Genomic DNA, 23030 nt, shown 5'->3' with positions numbered 1-23030 from the left:
GTGTCAATGCTGCTGCCGGCCGCCTGCCAGTATTGAATTTGTCTTCCTAAGAGGAACGCTGGCTGCATGCTGCTCCTCATTAGTGGCTGGTGTTGGCATAGCATAGAAGGAGAGAGGTGGGCGTGTGACGGGTGGGCATGCGAGCAGCATGATGTCATCACGTCCGTCACATCACGCTGTTTTTGTACATGGAAGTGGAGCCGGGAGTTTGAAAGCCGGTGGCAGTGGCACCCTTGATTAACCCAGGTGTCCGTTTAGTAATGCAGTCCTGACAGGGTGCAGCGCAGAGGGGACAGTAATCAGCCTGCTCGGGGATCGCTGCTTTAGGCATGTGAGATCGGGGTGCCAGACATTAGGGGGTGCCTGTGCGCACCAGGCACCCGCCCTGCGCACACCTATGAGTGTGAGCCCACGCCGGCAGCATGCCTCCACCCCTAACAGATGCCGAAGAGATGCGGTGCAGTGAGTGTCACACCAGGGGCACGGTTAGTGGCTTCCCGGTGCAAATTGGCGGCATGAAGGGACAGTGATCACCCGGCTACGGGCCGCAATGCTCACTGAGTACCCAGACTGGCAGCAAGGTAAATGGGGGTCACACACTCTCGTTTTACACCTAAAACGGAGTATGCCAGTATAAATAAACTGCAGTGGCAGGGCTTCCCAGAGAGTGAGACCACAGTATAAACGGCACCATTTCCTGCTGCTGATCTGACAGTCTGCATGCAGAGACTGATCCTTCACAGGACCCACTGAATCACCATTGTAACTGGTACCAGGGGGTTATAGTGAAGGGGGAGCACATAGGCAGCGGTTATACCGCTGTGAGGAAATTTATACATAAGGGACACCCAGCAGAACGCTGCTCGGTCTGTGGTGTTGTGTGCTGGTCCAAAATTCCTCTGTGTCACTCCATTCAGGGTGGTCAGGGATAATGCTAGTTAAACAGTGGCAGATTTTTTGGATCGTGCCGACAATTGGGCTGATTATTCGGCTAGAGGAGGCTCCTGATATCTGTACTACACATGTCATTCATTATGTCGAAAAATCATAATTTTTTTTTCAAATTGATCTCTCAAAAAAAATTGATCTCTACCACACACTATATGATTTTTCTACTTGGGGACATGGATCATGGGTGTTTTTGTCCAAAAGGTTGGCTTAAATGAAAAGTGGGCTGGTTTTTGGCCCAGGTGGATGGTAATCTTACCTTATTTTTTTCCTCTACATTTATTGGGCACCTGAATATGTTCTTACTTTTGTCCTCCACAATGGATCCTGTGCAAAAGCAAGCCTGTGCGGTGTTTGCCCTTGCTGCTGTCGCTATTTTAAATGACATGAAAAGAAGATGATATAGGACAAGGTGCTGCTGGACCAAGGAATGGCTGCTAAATAGGCAAAATTACTCACATATGCCTTTATTGTAGCAAATTCGACAGAATGAACCTGATGACTTCAGAAATTATCTCTGGATGAGTGATGAACAATATGTGGAGTTGGTGGATCTTGTTACCCCATACATCTAGAAACAAGACACTATCTTAAGACCAGTCATTCCTCCTGGACCAAAGACTTCTTGCAACATTTTAGGTTTTTGGCCACTGAGGGGCCCCTGCAAGATTTGAAATTTTACATGTGCTATATCTCCTCAAGCTTTTGGGTTCATAATACCAGAAACCTGTGTAGCACTATTTTCCGCATTGAAGAATCAATATTTTAAGATATATTAATAATGTACATATCATGGATACAATAATGCCCTTAAACATGGTTTCTAAAGTTAGCATTTTGTTGCCTAAATAACTGTAAATGTAGGATACATTTTGCACACAGAAACTTTATTAATTTGACTGTTGTCAACTTAACTAAGCAACTGCTTCTTGCATTAAATAATGGCAAATATTTGTCACAAAATCTCAAAACCTATAAATGATATTTATAAGTGTGCCCAGTATCCTTGGTTGAAGGTGTAGTACTTGCTGAAGGTGGATAATATCATAATAATAATATTAATTTTATTTATATAGCGCTATTTCTCCAACAGGACTCAAGGCGCTTTACAGATATCAAAAACAATGCACATGATACAGAGGATTTGAGTAATACAACAATAGACAAGCAACACAGACATAAAAGAAAACCTTAAGCACACAGAAAGCATAATGCAGGATTGGTGGAGGCATTTTGGGTAATAACTTCCAAGGGTTGTGTATTCCACCCTCACAAGGTACCAGGTGCGGCAGCCATCTTGGGCGCTCAGCGTAGGATTACCCAGGGTGGAATAGTCCACCCCTAGAAGAGATGACACAAAATGGGGGTGATTTCAGAGTCCTACAGTTCAGAGTAGGGTTCCATCAAAACCATCAGGACTATGTATTTTTCATCCCATCCACAAGTGTACCATATGGGGCAGCCATGTTGGGCGCACTTTGAAGGTTACACTGTGGGAGGTGAGCAATAAAAGGGCTAAGTTCATATATGGGTAGACTGATGCTTATGTAGTAGTATGATGTACCCTGCATGTAGGGCACAATGGCATGGTGTGCAATCGGGTAAACACACGGTGGGGTTGAAGCGAGCAATGAAGAGAGAAAAAAAAACACACACAATAGCAGGTAACTAGTGGCAGAAGTAGGATTGGGATAACATTTTGGTCAGATCTTAGTACGGGTGGGTAGGAGAATGTGGGGGGCATACTCAGAAGCAATGGGGATGTCCCTGCTGAGCCTGGTCCTGGTGCTGTGCCCCCACAGTTCCCTGTTCATCTTGATGGTTAGGCCCAGGGGCAGACTTGATGTTCTCAGCCAGAGAGGTGGTAAGCCTGGTCTTGGTGTTCTCATGTTTGAGGCGAGGAGAGGCCACATAAAGTTCCAGAGTGTTTTGGTTGTAATGCAGTGCTTCTGTTATCTTGTAAGTTTGTTTGCCTTCTGTTTTCCTTCGGTTTAACACAGGTATAACACTGCTGTTGTTTTGAGCTGCCACTTGAATACTAGCCACTTCATATACTAGTCACTCCAGCGTCCTAATAGGCCTGGCGTCCTATGCTATACTGAGTAAATGAGTCTACAAACACATGTCCTTTCTGATTACAACCCCCTCCCCCACACAGCAACCCTCCCACCAAAAGGTGTTAATCAACTACCAAATGTGAGGTTTGTAAACCCCAGTCAATCACTATAAGTTTTTGCACACTACAGATATTAATCCACTTATAACAATTTTCTAAACATACAATGTAATGTGCAATGGTGTGCAATAATTACCAAGTAGATCTTTAATAAAAAAGGAGCAATGGTCTGCAATAATTACCAAGTAGATCTTTACTAAAAAAGGAGCAATGATCTGCAATAATTGCCAAGTAGATCTTTACTAAAAAAGGAGCAATGGTCTGCAATAATTACCTGTTGACGAGAAGGAGAGACGGGAGTCAATTTTGAATATCAGTTGAAGATGTAACTAATGACACACAGGTATAACACTGCTGTTGTTTTGAGCTGCCACTTGATAAATAGCCACTTCATATACTAGTCACTGCAGCGTCCTAATAGGCCTGACGTCCTATGCTAATATGTCTGTCTTGGTTGCAGCATGTGTGTTGGGTATGTTTGCATTGCATTGTATGTGTCAGGGTCCGGTGGGAGACTGTGCAGAGGAGCCGGCTCTTACCTGTCCGGTCCCTTTGGAGAGGACCAGCTGGCGGAGGTGCGGGCTGCTGGCGTCGGGCAGGGTGTGCTGGGAGGACAGGCAGGGGCACTGTTTGGCAGCTCAGCAGACTGGCAGCATGTTAGCAGTGCTGCTGTGGAGCAGGGCTTCTGTGAACAGGCTGGGCTGTGTTCCCGGTGGCCATCTTGGATGTGGGCAAAAAGCCTGTCTTGCCCACACTTCACCAATTTATCACTTCCCTGTGGGCAATTAGCTCTAGCAGCTGCTATAAGACAGGAAGGCCTGGAGGAAGGAAATTGCCAGTGCAACGTCTTTCACAGTATCTGTGAAGCTAGTTCTCTGTGCTCCTGCAGCATCTCCAGTGTCAGGTTCTTGTTACAGCAAATTACCCAAGCCTCCTGATTTAGCCTTACGCAGACTGCCGACTCTGTTCCCGTGTCCTTCCCAGCTACCTGTTCTGGACACCGCAGTAACCAGCCTTCGGAATTTCTCCTTAAAGTACTGGGTCACGGGTCCGGTATCCTCAGCCACCCGCTAACCTACAGTAGTATCTCTATTCACCTGTCTTTGGCGAACTCTGTTAAACTATTTCAAGTAATAAATGCGCAAGACCTTCATCCGTCCCGCTCGTTTGTTATTCAGAGATCCAAGTGCACCAGAATCATCTTCCCCAAATCCGGATCCACAAGAATCCTCAGACGTGACAGTTTGCACTGGCCATATGGATCCAGGAACTGGACAGGATTCTGGCTCGGATCTCCTACACAGCATAGCGAGGCGTCTGGAGGGATTGGAAAATTCACAGCGACATTTGGCGCAGTGCCTCCAGGAGATATCCACTCGGCAGGATTCCATCCAAGCCTCTCTAGCGAATACTACTCCTGTCCGTCGACCGGAGTCACAAGTTTCTCAGGCCGTTCCGGCGTCATTGGGGTCATCACCGTCCTCTCTCCATTTGCCAACCCCCAACAAGTTCGACGGGAACTCTAAACTCTGTCGTGGATTCCTTAATCAGTGCGATGTGCACTTTACGTTAGTCAGCCAATTTCCCAACGCAAAAGGCGAAGGTGGCGTACATAGTCTCCTTACTCTCAGGGGCAGCCCTGGAATGGGTCTCACCGCTCTGGGAAAGAGCTGATGCTCTGCTGAGTGACTATCCAAAATTCCTAGCCACTTTTAGGAAGATCTTTGATGAACCGGGACGCTCGACATCAGCATCCATTGAGATTATGCGTCTACGCCAAGGGAATAGGCCAGTCGGCCAGTATATCATTCAGTTTCAAACCTACGCCTCTGAACTGCAATGGAATGAGGAAGCTTTGGTTGTAGCGTTTTGGAGTGGCCTTTCTGACCGTTTGAAGGATGATCTAGCGACTCGAAACTTACCACCAAAACTGGATGACCTCATTTCATTATGTAACAAAGTCGATCTACGATTCCGGGAGAGGCAGGCCGAAAAAAGCAAGGGCGATCGCTATCGTTTCCGCCCTGTACCTCTGGCACCCCCTCCGCTAGCAGTAGATTCTCCTGACGAACCCATGCAGCTGAATCGGGCCGACTTACTCCTGAGGAGCGCCAGAAACGGCGGCGAGAAAATTTGTGTCTTTACTGTGGAGCACCGGGACACATGGTGGCATCATGCCCGCAGCGTCCGGGAAACTCCCGCTCCTAACTGGGCTAGGAGACACCAGGTTAGGAGTCTTGTCTCGGTCTCCAAAATCCTCTGAACCAGTCACTATTGAACTCTCGCAAGGTACTAAGTCCATTCTCTCTCTTTTAGATACAGGAGCAGCAGAGAATTTCATCACAGCCCATCTGGTTCAGCAGCTTCAGATCCCTGTGCGAGATTTGTCCCGTTCCATTTCGTTATCTGCGGTTGATGGAAGCCGTATTCCTGGTGGAGTCATTTCTCAACGGACTCTTCCTATTTCAGTTGGTATCGGTGCTCTTCATAAAGAGCAATTGGAACTTTTAGTTATACCCAAGGCATCACATGAAATTGTGCTGGGTTACCCTTGGTTTAGTAGGCATAACCCGCCTATCGATTGGCACTCCATGCAAATCTTATCCTGGGGGAAGACTTGTTTGACCTCTTGTTTGCCGTGTATCAAACCACTCAATAAAACCCTTGTCACATCACCCCCGCAGATTCCGTCTCGGTACGCTTCCTTCTCCGACGTCTTCAGTAAACAGGGAGCAGATATCTTGCCACCCCATAGGAAATGGGACTGTCCTATAGACCTCGAACCAGGGAAAGATCCACCCAGAGGTCGGACCTACCCTTTATCAATTCCAGAAACTAAGGCTATGTCCGAGTATATCCGAGAAAACTTGGCCAAGGGGTTCATTCGGTCATCTACCTCACCAGCCGGAGCTGGCTTCTTCTTTGTCCAGAAAAAAGATGGGGGGTTAAGACCGTGTATAGATTACCGGGGCCTGAATAACATCACGGTAAAAAATAGTTACCGTCTACCCCTCATTTCTGAATTATTTGATCGAGTCAAGGGAGCGTCCATCTTCTCCAAACTAGACCTAAGAGGAGCCTACAATCTGATCAGGATACGAGCAGGCGACGAATGGAAAACCGCGTTTAATACCAGGGATGGTCATTTTGAATATCTCGTCATGCCATTTGGTCTGAGTAACGCCCCTGCCGTATTCCAAAATTTCGTCAATTACATTTTCCGAGACCTTCTATATCAATCTGTCGTGGTCTATCTGGACGACATCTTAATCTTTTCCCCAGACCTTGGCACACATCGACGACACGTCCTAGAGGTTCTACGTAGACTATGGGAGGATCATCTGTATTGCAAGCTAGAGAAATGCATCTTCGAGCAGGTTTCAGTTCCCTTTCTAGGGTATATAATTTCAGGCTCCGGATTACAGATGGATCCGGCGAAAGTACAAGCCATATTGAACTGGTCAAGACCTTCCTCTCTTAAAGCGGTGCAGCGTTTCCTAGGGTTCTCTAACTACTATCGGAAATTTATTAGAGGATTCTCCGCCTTGGTAGCCCACATCACCGCTCTTACTCGGAAAGGAGCAGACCCGTCTCATTGGTCCCCAGAGGCAGAGTCCGCTTTCCATCTGCTTAAACAAGCATTCATATCAGCACCAGTATTAAGGCAACCAGATATAAATAAACCCTTTTTTCTCTAAGTGGACGCCTCCTCAGAAGCGGTAGGAGCAGTACTCTCTCAAAGGTACGAAGATCATAAGTTCCATCCTTGTGGTTACTTCTCGAAGAAGTTTCTCCCCGCCGAGAAGAACTACACTATCGGGGAGCAGGAGTTGTTGGCAGTCAAGCTAGCCCTAGAGGAATGGCGATACCTCCTGGAAGGAGCTAACTTCCCTATTACCATTTATACAGATCATCGGAACTTAACCTTCCTGAAAGATCTACAATGTCTGAGTCCGCGTCTTGCTCGTTGGACCATGTTCTTCTCCCGCTTTTCGTTCATCCTGACTTATCGGCCCGGTTCACAGAATCTAAAAGCAGATGCTCTGTCACGGTCCACTACCTCCATTGAATCTGAAGAACCTCCTCAAACACACCCCGTCCTAGATGCAAAAGTTTTTGCCTCCACTCGTCTACAACCTCCTGCAGGGAAAACTTTTGTCACTCCCCAACTACGGAAGAAACTCATATCTTGGGCTCACACTTCCCGATTTTCAGGTCATCCAGGTGTACTGTTCACAAGACAATGGAATTTCTGCAAAGATCCTATTGGTGGCCCACGCTGAAAGCAGATGTGACAGCCTTCATTTCCTCCTGCGTTAAGTGTGCCCAACACAAAGTCTCTCGGCAACCTCCAGCTGGGAAGTTACTGCCTCTTTCTGTACCCTTTCAACCGTGGTCCCATTTATCAATGGACTTCATAACAGATTTACCATCTTCTAGAGGCTACACTACAATCTGGGTGGTGATAGACCGATTCTCCAAAATGGCCCACTTTGTACCATTGAAGAAATTACCAACAGCATCTGAATTGGCCCATCATTTCATTTCCAAGATTTTCAGGCTTCACGGTCTTCCCACCGAAATAGTGTCTGATCAAGGGGTGCAATTTGTAGCAAAGTTCTGGAAATCCCTTTGCACAGCCTTACAAATCAAATTGCAGTATTCCACAGCCCATCATCCACAGTCCAACGGTTCCACGGAACGAGTTAATCAAGATTTGGAGACCTTTCTACGCATTTACCTTTCCTCTTCTCAGGATGATTGGGTAGAACATTTACCTTGGGCTGAGTTCGCCCACAACAATACTTACCATTCTTCTACTGGGCTTACACCCTTCCTCATTGTTTACGGAGCCCATCCTAAAGTACCAGCATTTCAAAGTCTACCGGCACTCGATTTACCAGCAGTGGAAACTTCCCTTAAGCGTTTTTTAAACATCTGGAATCAGGTTCATACCAATCTTCAAAAGGCTTCTCTTCGTTACAAGAAATGGGCTGATAGAAAACGAAGAACAATTCCTAGTCTCAAGGTAGGAGACCAAGTTTGGCTTTCTACAAGGAACTTACGCTTACGAGTACCTTCAATGAAGTTTGCCCCCCGCTTTATAGGTCCTTTTCCAATTGTGGGAATAATTAATCCAGTGGTTTATAAACTCAAACTACCCCCTTACCTCAAAATTCCTTCTTCTTTCCATGTTTCCTTGCTAAAACCTTTAGTTTTGAACCGATTTCGGAGACTGTTACCACAACCACCCAAAGTACTCACCCAGAGTGGAATAGAGTTTGAGGTTAAAAAGGTACTTGACTCCCGAATTCGTTATGGCCGGTTACAGTACCTATTGGACTGGAAAGGATATGGTCCGGAGGAACGGTCCTGGGAGTACGCAACAGATGTTCATGCCCAAGCATTAGTTCGCAAATTTCATTCTGAACATCCAGAGAAGCCGAAATTGTGTCCAGGGGCCACTCTAAAGAGGGGGGGTAATGTCACGGTCCGGCGGGAGACTGTGCAGAGGAGCCGGCTCTTACCTGTCCGGTCCCTTTGGAGAGGACCAGCTGGCTGGCGGAGGTGCGGGCTGCTGGCGTCGGGCAGGGTGTGCTGGGAGGACAGGCAGGGGCACTGTTTGGCAGCTCAGGAGACTGGCAGCATGTTAGCAGTGCTGCTGTGGAGCAGGGCTTCTGTGAACAGGCTGGGCTGTGTTCCCGGTGGCCATCTTGGATGTGGGCAAAAAGCCTGTCTTGCCCACACTTCACCAATTTATCACTTCCCTGTGGGCAATTAGCTCTAGCAGCTGCTATAAGACAGGAAGGCCTGGAGGAAGGAAATTGCCAGTGCAACATCTTTCAGAGTATCTGTGAAGCTAGTTCTCTGTGCTTCTGCAGCATCTCCAGTGTCAGGTTCTTGTTACAGCAAATTACCCAAGCCTCCTGATTTAGCCTTACGCAGACTGCCGACTCTGTTCCCGTGTCCTTCCCAGCTACCTGTTCTGGACACCGCAGTAACCAGCCTTCGGAATTTCTCCTTAAAGTGCTGGGTCACGGTTCCGGTATCCTCAGCCACCCGCTAACCTACAGTAGTATCTCTATTCATCTGTCTTTGGCGAACTCTGTTAAACTATTTCAAGTAATAAATGCGCAAGACCTTCATCCGTCCCGCTCGTTTGTTATTCAGAGATCCAAGTGCACCAGAATCATCTTCCCCAAATCCGGATCCACAAGAATCCTCAGACGTGACAGTATGTTGATGTTGGTATGTTCACCATTATTAGCTTTACTAAATATGTCATGTATGAGTATTTCTGCAGTGAGTCGATATTGTGGGGCTAAATTCCTCATCTTTGCAGCTATAGTCACTCTATAGGCATCAAACTCATCAGTTGGTTTGTTGAAGAAAGCTTTGCATGGCTGTAGAATGCTGTGTGTGATGGTGTCATGGCTTCCTTCAGATGTGCGGCTTTGTCTTCTGCCTCTAGTGGGCCTGGTTTGACGAGTGTTTGGCATGCTGGGTGTTATTACAGTTATTTCTTCCCCTGTTTGCGACTCTGTGGCTGGGGTCTTCACTAAAAAGGGCTGGCTGTGAAAATACATAATCACTGTTAAAAAATTGTACACTTTAGATTAATGTGTTTTGTCCTGTTTCCACAGTTCCCAATAACACCAACAGAATGGCAACAGATTGCAGATGAGTTTGAGCAGAAGTGGGATTTCCCAAACTGTGGTGGGGCTATAGATGGGAAGCATGCTTGCATTATGCAACCACCAAACACTGACTCTTACTTTTATAATTACAAAGGTTTTTTAGCATTATCCTCATGGCCATTGTGAATGCAAATTATGAGTTTATTTTTGTTGACATTGGTAAAAATGGCAGAGTTTTTAAGGGGGGTGCTTTGGAGCAAACAAAGTTCCATTATCATCTGAAACAGGGCAGATTATGCCTCCCAACACCAGCAGAAACAAAGGGTGGGTTCAATTTAGTATTTGTTGGGGATAGGGCCTTCGCTTTACAACCAAATATTTTGAGGCCATTCCCACAGAAGCTATTAACCCCACAAAGGAGGTGCATCTTTAACTACCGTTTGTCCCGAGCTAGACATGTAGTGAAGAATGCCTTTGGCATAATGAGTAATAGATTTAGAATATTCCACACAAGTCTTAATTTGTCTGTGCCAAAAATAAATAAAGTTGTTTTACCTTGCTCTGTTCTTCATAATTATCTACGAAGGAAGAACAGCCAACATGCCCCAGAAATTGATTTGGAGGACAGTCAACTGCTAGAAAATTAGATTTTTGTATTACTTCAAGGAGTGGGGGCAGTTGAGTGGCAAAATGACCTGTCAGATTGACCTGTATTATGTATTTTTCCCCCTTAAAACTATGCCTTTAAGACATATGAGAATATCGGAATTGATTTGTCAATCACATGTGTATGTTAAAGTGCAATATGTTGTGATATTTGTCCACAAACTTACCAATCCAATAATGTCTTCGCTTTCTGTAAGTTCGCTTTCAAAGAGGTGTTTCATCCAGGTTAGAGATTGAGGGGCTCTGCAACTCCTGGTATGCGGTGAAAGATAGCATGTCCTAATACTAAATGCGTGGGGTATAAACTTCCTGAGTGGCTGCTCCCGTCCTTTTGGACTCCTGCACTTTGTTAAGTTCTTTTTTTATATACTGTACGCAATTTGGCAATCTTGCTCTTCACAAATTCAACATTGGCATTGGGGTGGTATGGCTTGCAAACCTGGATAAGGGCTTCCAGTGCAGCATTTCTTTTCTGCTTATTTAAATAATCTGCAGACTTGGACTGCCACAAACAAGGATGTTGTTGGTAAATTTCAATAAACTATCTGATAAATTCTTTGTTTCTCTCTGCAGACATTGTTGGTTGTTGTCGGTTGATTGAAAAATGGAGTTTTAAATCAGTGCATAAAAAAATAACTAGGGATGCTCTTTGCCCATTGATGTTTCATATACATATGGGCCCATTGTGAATATTCTGGCCCAACATCAATGGTGTCCAACCTTACTACATACAACCATGGAGAAACTTGGCAAGCAAGAACGAAGATATCAAAAATGTTATAAAAGATATCAAAAATCTCCAACAGCAAAAATGCATGTTGGAGGGTGGGGATTGCACTTATGCATCCCTATCATTAAGTTATGAATGCATTAATGTATAACATACAATAACTTACATACACAGCTTTCACACATGTTGTTTTTGCATAAATATTGTACAAAAAAAGCCATGCACTAAACCAAATAGCAATATGCACGCATTGGTGTCTAAAAACCTACAACAATGGTGTCTGAGGAAGCCGCTGACGGTGATTTTAAAGGCGGAGAAACACGTTACACGTATTAAGGAGCCCTTTCACTACCGTGACAGAGAGAAACCACGGATCCCAATAAGATCGGAACCTACAGCGCATTACAGATCCCGGTAACAATTACTCTAACTGGTTAGACAGAGCAGTGAACTGGAGGAATTAAGCTGTGTGGTTTGGAACCAGGGGAAACAAGTGGACACGAGTCTTTGATTTGAAAGCTACAATAAGTAAGATACAAATTACATGCATGTTAAAAAGTATCAATAGCTGTGCACAGCTGTGACTTATAGAACTGTCTTTCTAAATAGTCTCTTCAACAAGGACTGTGTTACATTGTACTGGACTTGGTAAACAGGAGACAATAGGACTTTATGCAGAAAACGCAAGGCTACAAGTTTTAGGATAATTAATTTATGGTGCACCAAGTACAAGTATATATATGAAGAATACATATGTAATTTTATATTTCGGACCAATGGTGTTCTTATATGTTTAATGTACATATGGGCTGTGTATGTATGTTTTAAGCTTTTTATGTATCTCTAGGAGAAAATAAATGACATCTATTCTAATTAAATCGCATGACTGCCTAAGAGGATGAAAATCCTGTTTATATATATATATATATATATATATATATATATATACAGGTTGTGTATGTATGTATGTATGTATGTGTGTGTGTATGTGTGTGTGTATATGTATATATATATATATATATATATAGTGATATTTATACATCTATATTGATTTGTGTTTGTTTTTACCAATAATTACAACTAAATATTTGCTAGTCGTGTAGCGCATCCCCACCAAGAAAATATTTTTTCCTTTAGTTATATTCCATTGAGGTTAGCAATTACCTCATTAGGGGGAAGCAGCAACGCACACTACCAAATAAATAACCAATCAAATCAGAACGCCACCAAAGTCAGCGCACTTGTTTGTGTGGTTTTGAAACCAGACTAATATGTTTTATACTATTAATAAAGTGCTGTGGAACTACAGAAATTAGCATGACCACAAACCGTTATGTAACCACACAAAAAGACACAGGGAAAAACCCATGTTTGAGAATGTTCTGACAGTGTTTTTTAAGGGGAACCAACAATACAGTGTTTTTAGTTTAATGGGGATGATTAAGTTGCTAAAAAAAAAAATAGTGTACATAATGTACAAAAACATAAGTACGTATTAACCCATTTAATAGTCTACATTTATCAACTTGTAAAGAGAAAATATGGAATGATTACACTCAAACACTAATAGTGCCACTTTAATTACTCCGACAAATTGACGTTTGCGGTATCAGAATATGTCAAATGCACATTAAATGAAAACACTTTGTAGTACCTGACCAAAAGTGCTGTGAAGGTTAGTAAGATGTTGGCACGACCAGTCCACAGAAACCTCGGAGGCAATCAGTCGAACAGGCACCAGAATGTTGGCACGAACACTCCCCACAGTGATAGTTGTGTGTCTCACCATCCCCCACAAATGAATGTTCATTAGTGACTATGTTTTCTGCAATAAGGTCTGTCTACAGTGCACACTCCATGACTGGCGCTAAAACAGCTCTGCGGCCGCACCTCATTAAGACGGACATCTGGGCAAGGTGTCAAGCAACTTGTTTGCAGCAACAACGACAACACACCTGAACTCATCATGACAGAACCAGAGGACAGGTCTGGAAAAGCTGCCAAAGAACATAATTTAGACAAAAAAAACCCACCACACCTTAATTCCTCATGGAAGAGCTGGAGGGCAGGTGTGGGCAAGCTGCCAAAGAACATTCCAGAGAACACACTGTAAGCAGAGCCACACCAATGACAGCAGCAGAAACCAAATCCATGGTGCGGTTCTTTGATAGATGGGACTATGATTGTCAACAAAAATACTATAAAAAAGTGAATCGGCGAAAATAAAAAATAATGCTTCGTCTGATACTACAACCCAAATATGGCCACACACGCCAGAAGAACCAAATCCAAAAAAGATGGTCAGACCTCAAAAGAAAGATGTTTAAACTTGTCACCATTAGAAAACAAATCAGAAGTGAGTACTTTTCCACCCTCTATTACTTGCACAACACCACCACTACATGTTAAGTCATAATATATGCTTAATGTGTGCTGTTATTTTTCTAGAACAACAACAAGTGCAGAAAACTCAAAAGAAACACAAAAATAAATAATGAAATGCAGACTGCCAAGGACACTGGAGACGTGAGTTTGGGTAGAGGCCAGGCAGAAGAAAGCACAGGTACAGTACATGCCAAATTTCCTTTAAGTTTTCTAAACACATGTTGCTTAGGGCGGTGTCATGATCCTTCTTATAATAACAACATACATGTTTCACATAGTGTCAGAGGTCAGAAAAATAAAACAGGAGAATAATCCACCCCCCCCCCCCCCCCCCCCCGCCGATAGAAAAACACACCAAGATAAGAAGCAGATTGCCAGTTCTGCAACAGGTATAGTATACCTTGCAATGCATTTCAAATGTTGACTGTAACCAACCACTATAACATAGAGAAAAACAGTAATAACACATATCTTCTCCTAAAGATCCTATAGTCATATCGGATGCCAGCACTGACGACGACATACCTACACATATGAGGGATGGAAGTCAAGAATTGATGTCCAGACAGCAACAAAACATAAACAAACACAGCCCAGCAGAAGAGAGTGCCATTCTGGTGAAGGAGTGCATGGCTTAAATAATCCTCAAAGGAACAAACGCGGGAAGTGGAGTCTGACTTAAAATATATCCTCCATGTGACTTCATCAGAGTGTAGTTGCAAAATTCTTCCAAAGGGACAGTATAATGTGTGGTAGTTATTGTTATATGGTTTATACTTAAAAATGACCCATGTTGTGAATTAAATTATGTGTGTACACTGACTGCACCTGTTTATGTAAAGTGCATATAGTGAAGTATTGTACACAAATGCACATTTGTGAGTGTTTGTTGGAGTGCAATTATGCAAGAGTGTTGGGCCATTAACACGCCCAAACAGGCCAGGTTGAAATAATATCTGTAGTTTGTGTAACATGCTTAAAACAAACTGGACAACTTAATAATGAAGTGATGTGTTGGGTTTCCTTGAGGAAATATTTTGGACCCCTATGACATTTGTTTTAATGAAAATGTTGCCCATAGTAATGTCACTTTACGGTTTGTGTGAGTTTGGCCAGGCACAAGTAACCATTTTGATGTTGTCAACAATATAATGAAAATGTTAGGCATATCTTTTGGCATTTTCATTTACTTGTGTGAGAGTGCCTTTAGGGGTTAACACTTACTAAAAAATACTAAAAGTCCTCCAATAAGGGTGAAAAATGCTGTACTGGTGGCCGAACAAATGAATGTTACATTTGATACACCAATGTAATTGTAATGATATGTTGACACAGGTGTTTGCTATCATATTTAAAGTGTCCAGGTGGAGAACAATTGAAACCTGATTGCAGTGGCACGTTTGGGGGGGGGGGGGGGGGGGTGTATGATGAAATACAGTATTTATTAAGTTATGTCAGTTTAGAGTATTGTAGCTAGTTTTTTGTGTGCTGCAAAGCATTGTGAAATGTAGGTGAGCACAGTGTGAATGCCCATACAGTAGGTGGCTTGGATAGTTGCTAACATTTATCAATCGTGGTTGCTTTCCATAAGGCAAATTTTGCGTCATCACTATTTTAAATGAAAATTGAAATTGAAAAAGCCTTGTATAGCTTACAGCAACTTAATTTTACATTTTTAAGTACTATAGTAATAGTGTGTAGTGCTCCTTTTTCAAAATTACTTTGCTGTGCAGTGCAATATGCATTGTAGGGTTAAAGCAGCACAAGGGACACTGAGTTGTCCAAGGTACTTACTGATAGACGACTTGCAAACCCAACACAGGAGTAATATGTTGCCACCCACAAGGCAGATGACGTATGCACGAATAATCTAATAAAATATGGTGAGATTATTGAAAATGCACACACACTGGCCGATGTCAAAGGTCTGTGGCCGAAATTTTTGGTCTGTGTCGGTTGAGAGGAAAATCGATCGCTCATGTGTGTGCACGATTTTCCCGAATTATCGGCGAAACGATCGTTCGTACACACTATACAATAAATCAGGCCGATGTCCCAATTATTGGAAAATCGTCCCAATAATTGTATAGTTTGTACTTAGCTTAAGTGTGCTATCTCACTAATACTGCACTGTGTTTCATTCTAATCTGTGTGTTTTCTGCTTAAGCATGTCTGTAAATAAGTCTGTGTGTAATTTATGCAAGGCTAGGTTTACACCTTCCTCACAAGGGTCCCTAATGTGTACTCAATGCTCACTACCTTCACAGGGTAATAATGTGCAGGAACCTGAGTGGATATAATCATTTAAAAATATGAATACCAGTATTAGTTCAGAGTTAGCTACGGCTAAGCAAGAAAGACAGACCCTGAAACAAAAATGGACTCGTTTGTTTTAGCTGGCGCCGGCTGTAAGTCAAATAATGATGGACATGATACAAATAAAAATAGGTAAAATATATAACCACTATTTTATTAAACAATCTTAACAGATGTAAATTATTAAAATATTAGAGCAATTGCTAGAAGTAGTAAAATATATGATTGAGATTAAGGTACCACTGGTTATGTCCTTTAGGTGTATTGTCCCAAATTTCTGACTAGGACTCTATTCCACTTAAGCTCACAAGTTCAATTTGATGGCGTGTATTATTACCAGACTTGCTTTCCGGAAGAAGAACCACCTAGGAATCTCATACATGAAGATCCAAATTGGCAAGCAGGGATGTATCCGGGTCTGTGAATGACTTGTGCTGGGATTTTATCTGGTGGATGCAAAAGAGTCCATAGCGTCAGAATTGTTATTGGAGAAACACCTTGTGGTCCTTGCAAAGCTAGCTCAACGCGTTTCGCTGGTCTTGTAACTGCCAGCTTCCTCAGGAGCATGAACTAGTGTATTGCCAGTGCCCTTTATATACCCTTACAATTAAGGAATAACACAGAACATCTGTTGTTTCCATTCTAATACATTGACTAATATTATGCATAACTCACTTTAAAACACAGCAGAAGACAATCATCCATAAGTCTCACTGAGACAATGTATTTATTTAAAAAAAACGAAGTTAGGAAATACCATAAAACATTAAAAGTATTATTTGGATTAATGTCATGTGATCGATCCCGATCACATGACCATTAACTACCAATGAACACTATCTAGGGAGTGTTCGTAAATTCCCGCCCGTGGACACGTGACCTCCTCCGATCACGTGATGCCCGGAGCTTGACGAGTCTTTTCCATGCGGTCCACGGACCCGGAAATAGTGGTGCGCTAGGTGGAGCGCATTGCGCATAGAGAAGGAGTAGGCGCTGCGTTCCATTCTCAATAGAATCTCTATGAGCAGTGATAGTGTATCTGGAAGAGGGGAGTTTCTAGTGTCCCTGGATATCAAGGATGCATACCTGCATATTCCAATTTGTACCCCTCCCCAAGCATTCCTCAGGTTCGTGATACTTGACCAACATTTCCAGTTTCAGGTCTTACACTTCGGTCTCTCCACAGCCCCAAGGGTATTCACAAAGGTCATGGCGGAAATGATGCGTCAATTACGTATGATGGGTTTCCATATAATCCCATACCTAGATGATTTCCTAATAAAAGCTGTGTCCAGGGAACAGCTACGGCACAGTATCAACTTGACTACTCATTTGCTTATGGGTCACGGATGGATAGTCAACGTCCAGATGTCTCACTTGGAACCATCTTGGATAATTCAGCTCCTGGGGATGATCCTGGATATGGTGTCTCAGAAGGTTTACCTTCCAATGGACAAGGCTTTGACTATTCAGTCTATGGTCCGGTTAGTGCTGAAACCTTGCATGGTCTCCATTCATCTTTGCATTAGTTTGCTAGGCAAGATGGTGGCCTCCTACGGGGCGATCCAGTACGGCAGGTTCCATGTGCTACCATTTCAACTGGATTTGTTGGACAAATGGTCGGGATCGCACCTACACATGCATCAGCATTTAACCCCGTCACCGAAGGCACAGCTGTCCCTGCTATGGTGGCTAGAAGTCTCCCATCTGGTGGAGGGTCAGCGTTTCAACATCCAGTCGTGGACGCTGTTGACAACGGATGCCAGCCTCCGGGGTAGGGGGGCTGTGACTCGAGCGCAGTTCCAGGGGACATGGTTGTTTCAGGAATCTGCTCTTCCAATCAACATCCTGGAACTAATACAGGCCTCATACCTTCTTCGGAATCAGGCCATTCAGGTGCAGTTGGACAATGCCATGGCAGTAGCGTACATCAGGGAGGAACGAGAAGCACGGCCGCAATGCGAGAGGTGTCAAGAATAATCTTCTGGGCGGAAGCCGACGCAAGGGTCCTCTCTACCATTTACATTCCAGGAGTGGATATTTGGGAAGCAAACTTCCTCAGCAGTCACGACCTCCATCTGAGGGAATGGGACCTCCACCTTCAGGTGTTCCAATAACTTGTTCACCGGTGGGGTTGTCCACAGATAGAACTGATGGCATTTCATCTCCGCAAGAAGCTCCGTCGTTACTGCTCCAGAACGAGGGACCCAAAGGCGGTTGCGGTAGATGCTCTGATGATGCCATGGACTTACCAGTTCATTTACCTGTTTCCTCCAATTCCTCTCATCCCAAGAGTTCTCAAGATTCAAGAAGGAAGGAGTTCAAGCAATTCTCATTGCCCCGGATTGGCCTTGACTGACTTGGTATGCAGACCTCCTGACTCTGTCGCTGGAGGAACCCTGGCCTCTGTCACTTCTCAAGGACATTCTTCAACAAGGACTGTTCATCTATCCAGACTTACAGTGGCTACGTTTGATGGCCTGGGTGTTGAGAGGGAGATTTAACCAGAAAGGATCTTCCATCCAACGTGGTTTCCACTATGATCCAGACCCGAAAGGCGGTCACTTCAAACATTATCACCGTATTTGGAGGGTCGACAGTATTCTCCTGCGGAAGGTCATCTGGGCTGTTTTCTACTGTTCTGCAAGCAGGTGTGGTTAAGGGTCTATGTTTGGGCTTTATCAAGGTTCAGATTTCGGCTCTATCTTCTTCCAAAAACAACTGGCGGTACTTCCTGAAGTACAGACCTTTCTTAAGGGGGTTTTGCACATTCAACCTCCCTTGTTTCTCCCACGGCTCCGTGGGACCTCAATGTGGTCTTGACCTTTCTCCAGTCAGATTGGTTTGAACCCTTACATAGGGTAGACTTAAAATAACTAACATAGAAAACTTATGTTACTGACATTGGCTTCTGCTCGGCTGGTGTCGGAATTGGGGGCCTTGTCCTATAAAAGCCCATACTTGATTTTTCCTGAGGATAGGGCAGAGCTCAGAACTCATCCACAGTTCTTGCCGAAAGTGGTTTCGGCCTTTCATGTAAAGCAACCTATTGTGGTTCCAGTAACATCAGACACTTCCGTTGCTCCAAAGTCCCTGGATGTAGTGAGGCTTTGAGAATTTACATCAAATTAGATTCGTAGCATCATAAAAGGACATAAAAAAAAGAGTCAGACTTCCTGTGGTGAGCAGTCCTTTTTGATGTAAATTCTCAAAGCCCTCACGACATTCAGGAACTTTGGAGCAAGTGTCTGATAATACTGTAACCACAATAGGTTGATTTACATTGTCGGCCTGCCTCCAAGCAGTCCATTGCTCATTGGCTTAAATTGACTATCCAACAAGCCTATACTTCAACGGCTCTGCCGCTGCCGAGTTCTGTGCGGGCCCACTCCACGAGGTCGGTGGGCTTTTCCTGGTCGGCTGCCCGGGTTGTTTTGGCTGTACAGTTGTGCCGGACAGCTACTTGGTCTGGTTTGAACACATTTGTAAAATTCTATCTGTTCGACACCTTGGCCATTGATGACCTTCAGTTTGGTCAGGTGGTTTTGCAGGGGTCTCGGCACTCTCCCACCCGTTCTGGGAGCTTTGGGATGTCCCCATGGTAATCTACTCTTCCCCAATATCCACTAGGACAGTGATTTTCAACCTTTTTTTACTCGCGGCACACCGAACAATATTTTAAAATTGCCAAAGCAATCTGTTCCCCACAGAAAAAAAACAAAAAACACACATTGGCACTCATAGTAAAAAAAATCCACACATACATTGGCCTACGCAGAAAAAACAATCACATTGCTCTCCACATAAATCCTATTGCTCCCTACATACATCCTATTGCTCCCCACATGAATTATTCACTTTGTTCCCCCCATAAATCCATAAATTCTTATTCTCCCCACATAAATCCTATTGTTCCCTACAGGAGAAAAAAAAATAACAACAAATATTAGCCCCTACCGGTCAGCTGTCCTCCTCCCTGTCCCTCAGTGGCGGGGATTGTTCATAGTGGAGTGCTGTGAATACTGAGCAGTGGGCAGTCGGGCAGGTGTGGATGTGGGTGGGCAAGGAAAGCTGTGGATGCAGGTGGGAACTGGAAGATGTGTATGTGGGTGGGCATACGTCACGGGCGGAGCACGACTGATCCTCTAAGAAGAGCCCGGCCCAACAGTTCACTCTGAAGGTGCACAAAGCTGCTCTGGCTCCGCGGCACCTTGCAACTGGTCGCGGCACACTAGTGTGCCACGGGGCACACTGGTTGAAAAGGCCTGCACTAGGACGTTAAAGAAAATAGGAATTTAATACTTACCGGTAATTCCTTTTCTCATAGTCCGCAGTGGATACTGGGCGCCCGCCTCAGTGCTTCGTTTTCCTGCTTACCTGGTTGTAAGTGTTCTTGGTTGGGTTTGCTGTTGCTTTCCCTGTTACATGTTTGGTTAATGTTGCTATCCTTCCATAGTATGCTTTCCTCTGTTATGGTTAGCTCTGTTTTCTTGGTTATTATTGTGTGTTGTTTCGTTACCTCACCGCTTTATGTGTTTTATATCCTTCTCTCAAAGTATGTCCATCTCCTCGGGCACAGTTTCCTAGATTGCTAGGAGGGGCATAGAGGGGAGGAGCCAGCACACTTCATTTCTTAAAGTGCCAGGCTCCAGTTGACCCGATCTGTACCCATAGTAATGTACTCTTCCCCAGTATCCACTACAGACTATGAGAAAAGTAGCTATTAAATTCCTATTTTTAACCCAGTTAATTAAATTAACCTAGGGCAGTGGTTCTCAAACTGTGGGTCGCACCCATCTCAGCTTGGGCTTGCGAGTCTTGTGAGCTCAGGCTGATTTCTCCTTGGATCTCTGAGCCAGTGATGAGCGGAGTCTGAATTCAATTGAACTGACTGAGAGATCTGAGAAGTCATTAGGCAGCAGCCCCACCCCCACCCCAGTGCTCGGCCTGAAATTCAGAATATGGGACCCCTGGCCTATCTGTTTCAAAATCCACATGGACATCTAATGAGAATAGTAACCTGTGATCCACCGTGCGTGAAGTGTGGCGAGCCTGCAAGGGTACTCATTATAATGTTCTGAACAAGTTCAATAATGTTGTGAAGCAGTTAATTGCTACTAAGCCAAGGGAACCCATGTTTGGAACTTGAACCATGTAAGTTTGTCTGTCTGTCATATTTGTGACTACAACTGTTTTCCAATCTACCATTCTATTTCAGACCAATGCAAGGTTTAATTTTCCTTTTCAAATGGCAGCCAGGAGAAGAACCTTCCGGATCCATAGTTCAGGACTCCCGTCTAGACACAATATTTTTTGCAAAACAGGTATTTGTAGTCTATGTACACAATGTCTCAAATTATGATTTTGGGGAATTAGGATTGTGCTGCTCAAAGAGGCAATCTGGACATCATTAAAGGAGTATTGTGTCATCATTATCTTGCTTACTGACCACAGTTCTACAGTACAGTAAATTAGACACTGGGGCTTTCAAGTAGAGCAGTGATTTTCAACCTTTTTTTACTCTCGGCACACTGAACAATATTTTAAAATTCCCAAGGCACACCATCAGTTCCCCACAGAAACCCCCCCCCCCCCCCACAAAACACACATTGGCACTCAGTAGAAAAAAATCCACACATACATTGGCCTACGCAGAAAAAACAATCACATTGCTTTCCACATAAATCATATTGCTCCCTACATAAACCCTATTGCTCCCCACATGAATTATTCACATTGTCGCGCCCCCCCCCCCCCCCCCCCCCCTCCATAAATTCTTATTATCCCCACATAAATCCTATTGTTCCCCACAGGAGAAAAAAAAATAACAAATATTAGCCCCTAGCGGTCAGCTGTCCTCCTCCCTGTCCCTCAGTGGCGGGGATTGTCCATAGTGGAGTGCTGTGAATACTGAGCAGCTGGCGGTCGGGCAGGTGTGGATGTGGGTGAGGGGGAGTAACATCAGTAATCTTCACCCTACATCAGGAGGGAGGCAAGGCTTTTCAATTTCAAATAGTCACAAGCTGCTGAAGAAGGAAAACTTGGATGCTAATATAGCTTTGTACTCTATGGGGCTAATTCAGACCTGTTCGCGCGCTAGGTTTTTTTTTTTTTTTTGCAGTCCTGCGTTTGCATAGTTGACGCCCATAGGGGAGTGTATTTTAGCTTTGCAAGTGTGCGGAAGCATGTGTAGCAGAGCTGTACAAACAGATTTTGTGCAGTCTCTGAGTAGCCCAGGACGTACTCAGCCGCTGCGAACACTTCAGCCTGTCCGTGTCCGGAATTGACATCAGGAACCCTCCCTGCAAACACTTGGACATGCCTGCATTTTTCCAACCAGTCCCTGAAAACGGTAAGTTGACACCCACAAACGCCTTCTTCCTGTCAATCTCCTTGCAAACGCCCATGCGACTGTATCCTTTGCACAAACCCATCGCTGAACTGCGATCCGCTTTTTACCCATGCGACGCACCTGCGCATTGCAGTGCATGCGCAGTTTAGACCTGATAGCCCGCTGTATGAAAACGCAACCTAGCGACCAGGTCTGAATTACGCCCAACATACAAAATGCCTTTCCTGCACCAGTTCTTCTGGAGATTAGTTAGTGTGAATTGAACTTGCCAATAACTCACTCTGTCTACATATTTTCTGATGCATGTTAGGGAGACTAGGATTTTGGCCTTTGTGGGAACACTTTTATACTGTTTCAAGTACTTATTGAGGTCACCACAGACCAAATAGCTAAATATTTTAAATCTGTAATACTGTATAGTTATATGTTCCACAACATGTGGTGGTATAAAAAGTGAGTGCAGTTATCCAATTAAAATGGAGATTGGTCTTACACACTACCTTAATATTTATGGATTCCAAGGTGTGTGTTTTTGTTTTCATTGCCCTTTTCTCTAACGTCCTAGTGGATGCCGTAAGGACCATGGGGATAGACGGGCTCCGCAGGAGACATGGGCACTTTAAGAAATAATTTAGGTTCTGGTGTGCACTGGCTCCTCCCTCTATGCCCCTCCTCCAGACCTCAGTTTGATACTGTGCCCAGACGAGCTGGGTGCTTTTCAGTGAGCTCTCCTGAGTTCGCTGAAAGAAAGTATTTTGTTAGGTTTTTTTATTTTCATGGAGCTCTGCTGGCAACAGACTCCTTGCATCGTGGGACAGA

General features: G+C 44.2%; 1 protein-coding gene across 3 annotated transcripts in view; it reads left to right on the top strand.

Moving 5' to 3' along the window:
• Positions 1-23030, top strand: part of UCHL5 (ubiquitin C-terminal hydrolase L5) — a 667016-nt gene that overhangs the window by 224397 nt on the left and 419589 nt on the right. For all 3 annotated transcript variants that reach the window (XM_063940312.1, XM_063940311.1, XM_063940310.1), the window contains one exon: positions 21078-21183. In XM_063940312.1, the coding sequence (XP_063796382.1) occupies positions 21082-21183 (102 nt within the window). In that variant the 5' untranslated portion in view covers positions 21078-21081. The remainder of the gene's footprint in view (positions 1-21077; positions 21184-23030) is intronic.

The sequence above is a fragment of the Pseudophryne corroboree genome, chromosome 9, assembly GCF_028390025.1.
Source record: "Pseudophryne corroboree isolate aPseCor3 chromosome 9, aPseCor3.hap2, whole genome shotgun sequence".
NCBI lineage: Eukaryota > Metazoa > Chordata > Amphibia > Anura > Myobatrachidae > Pseudophryne > Pseudophryne corroboree.
Note: the sequence above shows the minus strand (reverse complement) of the source record. Positions and strands in the feature narration are given on the sequence as shown.